Here is a 10,030-nt window from a genome sequence, read left to right as displayed (position 1 = left end):
AGTAGAGGAAAAGTAAGGAAAGATGCCTCTTATTCCACTGGCATATTTCTGCACTGTCTTCTGTATTTCTTAAATCCCTCTTTTGTGAAGCTTGGCCTTCAGGTTTTTTGCCGTGTGCCATAAAGAGGATAATAGAACTTATGTTCTACCATTCAATCTTTAGCACGTTGGTCTGTTTTGTGCACATAAGTCTAAGAAAAATTCACAAGTCTCCTTTGTTCTTAGAAAGAAGGCTTCAAATTAATAATAGTAATTTGGAGCATCACACTCTTAGAATCCTCTCAACACCTGAATTCTCTGAAAAGCAACATTTTCTTAAGGATTGGCTGGGATGGGAGGAGGTCACTCTTTAAAGCAAATATGATGAAAGCTCCCAGAAATCTCATCCAAGGAATTTTGACACTGGGATGAAACAGCTCCTACATTGTTGTTTGTTTTTTTTTTCCCTCTTTTGCTATTGGAGGCAAGTTACTCCTATATGTTTTCTCCATGTTCACAAAAATCCATTCCTTCAATGTGAGCTCAGTCTTCTATGGTCTTTATGTCCTTCCAGAGTAGTTTCAATTACTCACCTGAAGCTCTCTTCCCAAAATTATAACAAATATTACCTGAAAACATCTGTACTTAATTTGATTTCTTTTTGAAACATCTCATCTCAAAACTTCCCTAAATTGTTAGCGTAATGCTTTATCCCTTTCTGTATCCATATAAAATAGCTGTTGTGGTTTTGTGCGTTGTTTGTTGGTGTTTGTGGTTTTTTTTTTTTTGGGGGGGAGGGTGTGTGGTTTGTGCTGTTTTTGTATGTGCTTGCTTAGGGGTTTTTTTTGGGGCCCGCCTTCCCCCTGCCTCCGCACCCTTTTTTTTTTGTTTGTTTCGTTTTTCTGAGGAGGAAGAGCTTTATCCTCGCCATTTACGACGGCTAGCATTGGCAGTTAATGGAACAGGCTGCCTAGGTGTGGAAGGCTTCTTAAGAGTTAGAGCTGGACAGCCCTTAAATCTGGATTATCCGTTTGGAGAGTTCTGTGAATTGTATAGCAAGTCTAGCAACACCAGTCACCTGTGTCAGACTGTCACTGTAGGAAGCAGTGGAACTCTCCCTCATTAAAAGGAAATGTTTCATTAAACCCAGTCTTCTTTTTTTAAAATTCCTTATTAAGAGTATCCTACTGAAGAACATTATTGCTGTTCCTTTTGCTGTTTATTACTGAAACTCTGACTTGTCTTTCCAGTTAAAGCTGTTTTAGTGTGTTGTTTTCGATGCATATGCTTAGGGAATATTTCTCTGTGGGTAGTTCAGTAATGCATGGACATATGTTTTTAAAGTGTACTCTGAAACTCTTGCTTCTTTTGTTTCTTAAATAAATTTCTCCAAAATCAGTCTACACTTAATACTTGATTGTGTGTTCTCTAAGGCACTTTGTTGTTGTTGCTGGGGAGTTTGTTTTTTTAAAGCACAAAATCTTTCAATGCAAAGTTACATAGATTATTTTCTGGTAGATATTATTCTACTAGTAAAATACAGTAATCGTTACAGTAGAACTTCAGAATCGGTTTGTGTTGTTTTTTTTTGTTTGTTTTGTAAATCTGTTTTTAGATCAGCAGGTCAGAAAGTACAAGACTGTTACTTCTACCAAATTTTTATGGACAAAAATGAGAAAGTTGGAGTTCCAACAATTCAGCAGTTACTGGAGTGGTCATTCATTAACAGCAACTTGAAGTTTGCAGAGGTTGGTGGCAGCTGTTGCTTTATTAGAAGTGATGGATCTAGATATTGGCCCATTCAGTGGGACAAAAGTAGGATTCAGTGTGAAAACAAAACGCAGAGGTGTTGGAAATGGAAGTACAGTGTTGCCTACCTTACGAAAATATTTTAAGGTTGACTTAATGACATGTAGCCTCTAGCTGAACAGACCAAGGTAATTTAGATGAAGAATTGCTAAAAGCAGACTTCTTAGTTACTGCCTGTAAGTTGTTTTAAGGACTAGTAATTTGAGCTAACTCAGTAAAAAAAAAAAAATCTTTTTTTTTCTCCTTCCCTTCTTTCTCCCCCTCCCAGGGTGGAGGAGTATATTTAATATCATGCTTGAGCATGACTGGGACTTATGGCATTTTACAATGATTTAGAAGTCACTTTCCCCACTGGGTTTTTTAGTTCTAGTATCTCTCAAAGTCTTGCGAAATATCTTGTTAATTTTGAAGTCAGTGGGCTGCAAGTAAGTTAAATAGCATGAATATGTTTATTGTATTAGAAGTATGTCTCTAAATTTACATAATTATCTATCTCAAGATCATTACATAATATTCTGGCATTTTACCTAGGCACCCTCATGTCTCATTATTCAGATGCCTCGGTTTGGAAAAGACTTCAAAATGTTCAACAAAATTTTTCCATCCTTGGAGTTAAATATAACAGACTTACTTGAAGATAGTAAGTATATAACGTTGCGTTGTCTAATAAAAGAGTTATTGTGAGTGACTAATAGAGTTGAAGGTAAGTACTCCTGGTAGTTTTGATGGGATTTTTTAACAAAATATTTGATGAGGTAGTGTGAGACGCTCAGGCTGAGGAGAAAGGGAAGTTTAATGACTAAAATGCTTTTTTTTCTCATGTCAATTAACAGCTGTAATTCGTAAGAATGTGTAGAATATAACTTGCTTGATGTAGAGATAGTCAAGAATTAAATACATGTAAACTAAATGTATTTCAAGCTGGTGGTGTTAAAATTGAGTTATTAGCAGGAAAACAATTAATATGGAAAATAGGAAATCTTGAAAGCTCAGAGTAGCACCAAGATTGGTTAACAGGATTTACAATGTTGACTACAGTTCATTAGTCTTCCATCAGTTTGTGTTGCTTATTTCTAAGCCTTTTGTCATTAGTTTATCAAACTAGAAGAAAATTTGAGGTTAGTATGTAAATCTTGCGCATATAGCGATGGTGTGGTTTTTAACTATAAATCTATCACGCTTTTTTTGTGATCTACATTTCTGACACGTGTCATCTACTGGATGTTTTGTTGCATTACCTAAAGAAAGACACCCGATCTTAAATTTGAGATAAGAATTAATAAAACTGCTAAAATTTGTAAGAAATATAATCTCTGAAACTGTCATGGCTTTTTCTTGCAGTGTCACAGCCATCAGCTTATGCTGTTTGTTGGTTTGGGTTTTCTTTCTGCTGTTGACACAGGGGCTAAGCTAGCTGTACCAATGTGATCATCTAACTTGATTCAAAAGCCTGTTTTTACTTGCTCGTGCAGTTGATGGAACATAATTTTTATAATTTTCTGTTTTGGAACTTATCACTCTAAATGCTTTTGTCTTATTCTCCATTATGTCAGAAGGAAGAAGTTAAATACAGTGGCACACTTCTGCTCTCATTGGCAATCTGGTTTTAGCTTTTTTTAATATGGTGTTTGTCTCCATTTAAAGTAGTAATCCTCCCTTCTTTCCATACCCCTTGTCTCAGAAAAACCCCACAAAACAATCAAACAAAGCCTCCCCAAACTGGAGACTGATACCTTCTTTTAAAATGCAGCTCCCAGGCAGTGCCGTATATGTGGAGGACTTGCTATGTATGAGTGCAGAGAATGTTACGAAGATACTGATATTTCTGCTGGGAAAATCAAGCAGTTCTGCAAAATGTGCAATACGCAGGTAAGTTGTTGTCCTTGTTATTCTGTGGGGGTTTAACCCACGTGGTGGATGCTGTAATAGTTGAAGGGATGGCATCAGAGAGTAGTGAAGACTCACCAGCACTAGTGTAACTGGGTCCACCAAGTGTGGCCTTTGGTGACAAATCAGGAACTCCACTTGACCCTGCAATGTGTTCATCAGCAGTTTCCTACTAAAAACATAGCAGCTGCCAAATCCAGGACTGAATTCAGTGGAGAGGGAGTAATCGTAGGCAGCTTGGAATCCGTTTCCTGTCACCTGCTTTGAATCCTGATTTTCTATACGTGCTACCTTGTTTGAATTTATCAATTCATGATATAGAACCACATAGTTTCAAGAGCTGTTCAGTAACTCGCATGAAGCTGTCATATTCATGGCTTCTTCTCAAGTCTTGAGCATAGTAGTAAATGTTTCATTAAATCTACACCTCCCTTCTAACTTTAAATTTTGAATTTTCTGGACAATATTGACCTACACTGGTGAGGGAAAAAAAATAGAAGAAACAGTTTAGTCTGCTACACTTATTGCAGTTCCTTCTCTAATGCTGTTAATCTTCAGCAGTAGTGTTCTTTTTTAGCTTTGTCTGCCCCTGAAACAAATAATCTTACGGGGTGTTTTTTCTCTTCTGAAATATCACTTCAATTGTAGGTTCATCTTCATCCCAAGAGACAGAGTCATAAATTCAATCCGTTGTCACTACCTAAAGATCTGCCAGACTGGGACTGGCGACATGGATGTATCCCCTACCAGAAGATGGAGTTGTTTGCTGTTCTCTGCATAGAAACGAGCCACTATGTAGCTTTCGTCAAATATGGGCGGGATGACTCCGCCTGGCTTTTCTTCGACAGCATGGCAGATCGGGATGGTACAGCTGCTTATTCTTCTTAATCTTCTCTTGATTTTATATGTGTACTGCTATTTTTAATCTCAGTGCCTTATGCTGGGGATATTAATGTCATTTAACTTGAGGCAGTTGATGCTGGGACACTAATCTTGACCCATCCTTGCCTCAGAGCATTGATTTCGTAGCAGCCAATGATTTGCATAATCTGAATTTCATCTAAATTGGACACATTAGTAAGCAGGTAGTACAGAAATAACTGCAGAAGTTTTCTAGGGGGATGTCTTCAAGATTTTTCCATATTTTGCAAGTTCAGCAGAGAGAATTCCTTTCAAATAGTCAACTGCAGGAGCGTGTTCTTGCACATCTTTTGTAGATGTACACAATTATCAGGCAGCATGCAAATATTTTTATTGCTTTTGCTTAAATGACTTAGTACAGGTGTCTGCAGAATAAAAGAAATAGTCACATATCTGTGCCATTCCTTTGAATCTCTTTAGAGTTATCAGTGGTAAACTGTTCCCCTGTAATAATACAAATGTCAGTTAGAGGAGCATTTGCTTAGGATACTGCTGTTTTAAATAGTGTTTAAATAAGGACTCTGTTCAGTTCTGGTCAAACTCATGGTAACAGCTCTTTACATGAAGAATTTTTGAACGCCCCTGTAACAGTGTGATTTGGTGAGGGGAGAAAAACCCTGTGGAAATCTTGTTGAAAATGAAACTGCTACAGGATTAAAGTCGTTTTCTTATAACAACCAGAAAGTTGTTATATCAAGCTTTGTGTTGGAGTGCTTGAAACGTGTACAGATGAAGTCTGCAAAGAGCCACTTTATTTCAGGAATGTCAATCACATGAGATACTCACTGAATATACCTCCTGCAGAATCACAAATGCTTTTCTTCAGCTAGTGCTATAAGCTAAGTGTGTCTGCTGGGGAACAGTGCCATGGGTGGCCATACCTGCGGTGTTTGACTTTACCCTTTTTTATATGGAAAATGGCCAGCAGCAAACTCTGCCATAGTCTTGCAAGCCAGGTACAGACACTCATGGTTTATAAATTCATAGACTGTTACCAGTCGATTTGTTACTAATAAATTCAGTAGCATTTAAGGTGGATTATGTATTTAGGTCTCTCCCAAAGCAGTTGTACTGAATTTTTAGTGTTACTGAACACCTGAAGTTCTCCTGGTGGGGGTTTTGTATGGGTGTTTGTTAGTAAATACTACAAGATATTATGTCACCAATTGCAGTTTTTCATTTCAGACAAATCTACCCTGCAGAATGGCATATTTAGGGTTTTTTTTTTTTTTTGGAAGACATTTTCAAGAACTGGTGATGCTGTCATAATTAAAGTACATTATAAAGAGAAAGTATATGTAGATGCTGTCCTAATCTGTGCCTCTTTCTTTCCTTATGGTTAAAAGGAGGGCAGAATGGCTTTAACATTCCACAAGTTACCCCATGTCCAGAAGTTGGTGAATACCTGAAGATGTCTCTAGAAGAATTACACTCGCTGGATTCAAGAAAGATTCAAGGTTGTGCACGGAGACTACTTTGTGATGCTTACATGTGCATGTATCAAAGTCCAACGATGAGTTTATACAAATGAACAATGTCCTCTGGAAAACTGAAGAAAGAGCATAGAGTTATCGACTGTTGCCTTTGCTGCATTTTTTGGTTAGATTTAATGCAACCGTTGCTGGCAATGGATGCGATGACAAGAAGTTGACTGAGAGCAAAAGGATTACTGTTCCAAAAACTACTTGTGGAGTTCTGTAATTGAAGTATTTAAGCATTTTGCACTCTAGGAAGTGTGCTTGTGTGTGTTTGTTTTATAAACAAAGTCTAAGTGAAGTTACTAAAACTTAAACCTTTAAGTGCATTGATTATACACAGGCTTTTTTTCAAATTTTAAAGGTGGAACTGTAGCAGGAGAAACCTCCTTAGGCTATTGAGAATGTGAAGATAGACATTGCTCTTGCTCAGTGCATTTGTGTGGACCAAGGATGATGATTCTCTTGTGTTTCTCTGCCCTCCATCTCCACCACTTCCTCCCCACCCTTGATCATTTTAGCACCATAGATGTTCTCTCTTGAAGAGGGAATAACTTCAGTTTAGTAAGACAAATTTTAGACTGTTCATTGGCTATTAATTCTGTTCTATTTTCTGGCTACTACATTCTTTTCAGTTCACACATTTGCATCTTCAAAAAGGTTAATTCATTTAAAGATCTGGATTCCTATCTTGTGAGAATTGAGAGCACAGATTTGCTACCTTGTTACCCTGGAATGTTTGGAGGGGAAAAAAAGAGGAGGAAAAGAGGGTGAAATATAAAATTAGAAAAAGACATCTGTTAACTTTCATTGCTAAGTGTCTATTTTTAAAGAAACAAAGCAGTCTGGAAGAGACTAGCAACTACATACAAATGATTTGAGGACAAAACAACAAAATAGTGGATTGCCTCAGGGAATGTTACTGAAATGGATTCTAGTCCTTGGTAAAACAAAACTGACTTTTCTACAGTACATTAAGCTACTATCTGGGAATAAGTTACACGTATGACTTCATTTCAGGATTACTACTGAATATTAAAAATCTGCCTGGAAAGATGAAACTAGAAATAGATGTGGATCAGAGTTTTACTGTATACCAACTACTTAATGAAAACTATCTTGAAAAGCTGCAAAACCTATGTGGATGTAAAATATACTTTGAAGTCTTTTGGTTCCTGCTTGGAATGAAATACTGTTGTTGATTTTTAGCTACTTCTCTCTACACTGACTAGCGAACGTACAACTATATATACATATATAGTAAAATCTGGTTGTACAAATTGCATATATATGAGCTGCACACTTTGAACTCTTAAGATGTTCTGTATTGAAAACTTCCTTTTTTGGATCAAGTCTACAGAAGGAGAGGTCACAAAATAGAGGAAAAGCCATTTTGAAAATGCCACTGTTTTAAAGACAATGGAGACTGATCCTCTATTGTAGAAAATAGGGTTACTTTGTTTTTTTTGAAAAGCCTAAAATCTTTCTTTGGGACATGCAGTGCCACAGAACAGTACTAGAAAGAGACTTGAAAACCATGTTTGAAGGACGTTTTGTCTAAAGCAAGGGGTATTGAGGCAGCTGATCTGTTCCATTAACCACTGCATGAAGTGTATTCTAGCTTTTCCACTCTGGAGCAAGAAAGTTATAAGAAGTGTCACTGTTGCTTTTGCTTCTCGTAGCCTTCAGCCTACTATGTTCCCTTACCTTCATCTGCTCTGTGGTCCTTGGCAGCACTCCATTTCTTTAGTCTCAGCATGATCAACCGTTTTCTTAAAAATTTCAGTGAGGCTTTAGGTGATGGATTCTATAATAATCTGTCAGTGGACAATGTTATTGTCCTTTGGCCCTTCCTTGGCTACATACCAGCCTGCTTTGCAGCAGCAGCTGCAGATGCTCAGATGTTTTGGCAAAGATGACACAGGCATCTTGTCAGCAATATATGGTAAAATTATTTGCTTTAGGTCAGGGCTAGGCAGCTTGTATTTGTTAAAATGGGCTAGAGAATGCTTAGATCATCTGAGCAGAACATACAGTGCCCCCCTCTAAGCTGCATATTGACAAAGTCTGGCCACCACCTCCTGGTACCTCAAGTGATGTTTGTTTAATAAAACTGCAAAGCAAAGGCAAGATGGGGCTTTAAAAAAAAAACCATTAAAAAAAGACAAGCAATAATGATACAGCAGACTCTCAACTTGCTCTCTACGAAGCCTGATGACCCGAAAGAAGTTGAAAGTGCTGTCCCGTTCTGAACAGGGAGCAAACAGAAAGGCTTTATGACATGAACAAGCACAAACCTGTGTACCAATGAGACCAATCTGAATGTTTGGATTCCTTCTCTTCCCTAGCATTAGATTTGTCTTCTAGTTTTCTCAATGTATTAACTTAAATGCTTTAATATGTCTTCCACTCATGTCATCTCCCTGCTCCCCCCTTGCACCCCATATTACGTATTACCTAAAGTTACAGTTACCTTACCTCTCCCCCCTCAGAACTCAGAAAACAGCCTTGGAACTGCTGTGGCCAGAGCGAAGACTTGGACTTGGCAACCATATGAAAGTTGTCTAGATGAGTAATCTTGTAGCAAAATGTGCTGCTTTTTTTTTTTTTTTTTCCTTTTTATTTTGGCAGTGCAGATATCCAAGAATCCCATTTATTCCAGGAAGTGCTATTCTGTTAGCCAAAGTGAATTAAATACATGAGTGTAAATGAGCTGCCTGGTTTCTGAGTCCAATCTTCTGGCCTTTGACTGGAAATGAAAAGGTTGTGTGAACTCTTAGCAGAGACCATATAGAGACCCTGGGAGTTGAGATGCATTACTGTGCACACTTCCTGGTGACAAATCCTGCGTGTATGTCACAGCTGGCATTGATACTACTTCATACGACTGCAAACTTGGTTTTCCCAACAGTGTATGACTACATGGCTAGTTTATTGCTTATCAGTTAAAAGGGGAGAGATGTCTTCTACAGCACAGAAAAAAAAGTATTGTTTTTGACAGCTGAATTTCTTTTGTCCTTTTAATCTAAAAGTACTGCTTTATGGTGTACTGCATGAGAGTGGAGATAATCTGGCAATGTAAATGAAACGTTACGGAACTTAACCCTGATTTTTATTTCCTTTCTTATGAAAGGAACATACAGCCAGGCAAGTGATATCACTGTGAAAGGAAACTTGTAAAATAACTGATATCCACAGGGAAGAAATTGTTTTTAGCCTTCAGCATATATTAGAGGGGAACTGAATATGCAGCCTGCAATTTAAAGCACCTACTGCTGTTAAATGTAATGCCCAAAGATTCCAGTGACTAAGTGTCCAAGTGTCCAAGGTTTATGTGTTTAATGTATTTGGGAACCTCCCAATCAGTTCTCTTTGTGGTGCTTGTTTGGTTTTGGTTTTGGTTTTGGTTTTTTTTTTATTTTTTTAAATATGGTGAATGTGCCCATAAATTAAAAGCACTTAGATTATTGCTTTGTGGTTTGGCTCTTAAGTATTGCTAACAATGGCCTTAATTGGTGAGCAGGAGAACATACTAAGTATTACTGACAGCGTGTTAAAAAAAAACAAAAACAAAACAAAAAAAACCACAAACAAACAAACAAAAAAAACCCAACCAGTTTCATAACACATAAACTTTCACAACTGGGGAGAAAAACTGCACCTTTATACTCTCAGCCCCTACTCTGCTATTTTTTTTTAACAATAGGGATTCAAATCAGTAGAATATCAAATCACTGCAACACTAAATGCTTGCTTATTTTGAACGTAGAGGGTAAAGAGAAAAAGTATTAGTTAGGGATGATGCCTTACATGTATTACCAAAACAAAAATAGCCAAACAAGCCAACCCAAGCCCACAGTAAGCTACATCAGAATGCTCATCTTTTGGTGTGGGAGGTAATTGGAAGAAAAAATACAAAAATATGTATATTCAGTAAAGGTCTTTCTAATATCTGTGAT

At 37.4% G+C, this 10,030-nt stretch overlaps 1 protein-coding gene across 1 annotated transcript; it reads left to right on the top strand.

The window, feature by feature from the left end:
• Positions 1-1,590: 1,590 nt before the first annotated feature.
• Positions 1,591-6,053, top strand: LOC103776172 (ubiquitin carboxyl-terminal hydrolase CYLD-like; the record flags this gene model as incomplete). Its single annotated transcript, XM_008943668.1, has 5 exons — positions 1,591-1,727; positions 2,320-2,428; positions 3,539-3,657; positions 4,324-4,540; positions 5,943-6,053. Coding segments are annotated over exons 1-5 (643 nt in total), but the record flags the coding sequence as incomplete, so codon positions are not given.
• Positions 6,054-10,030: the final 3,977 nt, after the last annotated feature.

This window comes from Merops nubicus, unplaced genomic scaffold, assembly GCF_000691845.1.
Source record: "Merops nubicus isolate BGI_N331 unplaced genomic scaffold, ASM69184v1 Scaffold42397, whole genome shotgun sequence".
In the NCBI taxonomy this organism is placed as follows: Eukaryota; Metazoa; Chordata; class Aves; order Coraciiformes; family Meropidae; genus Merops; species Merops nubicus.
This window is presented reverse-complemented; position numbering and strand designations above follow the sequence as displayed.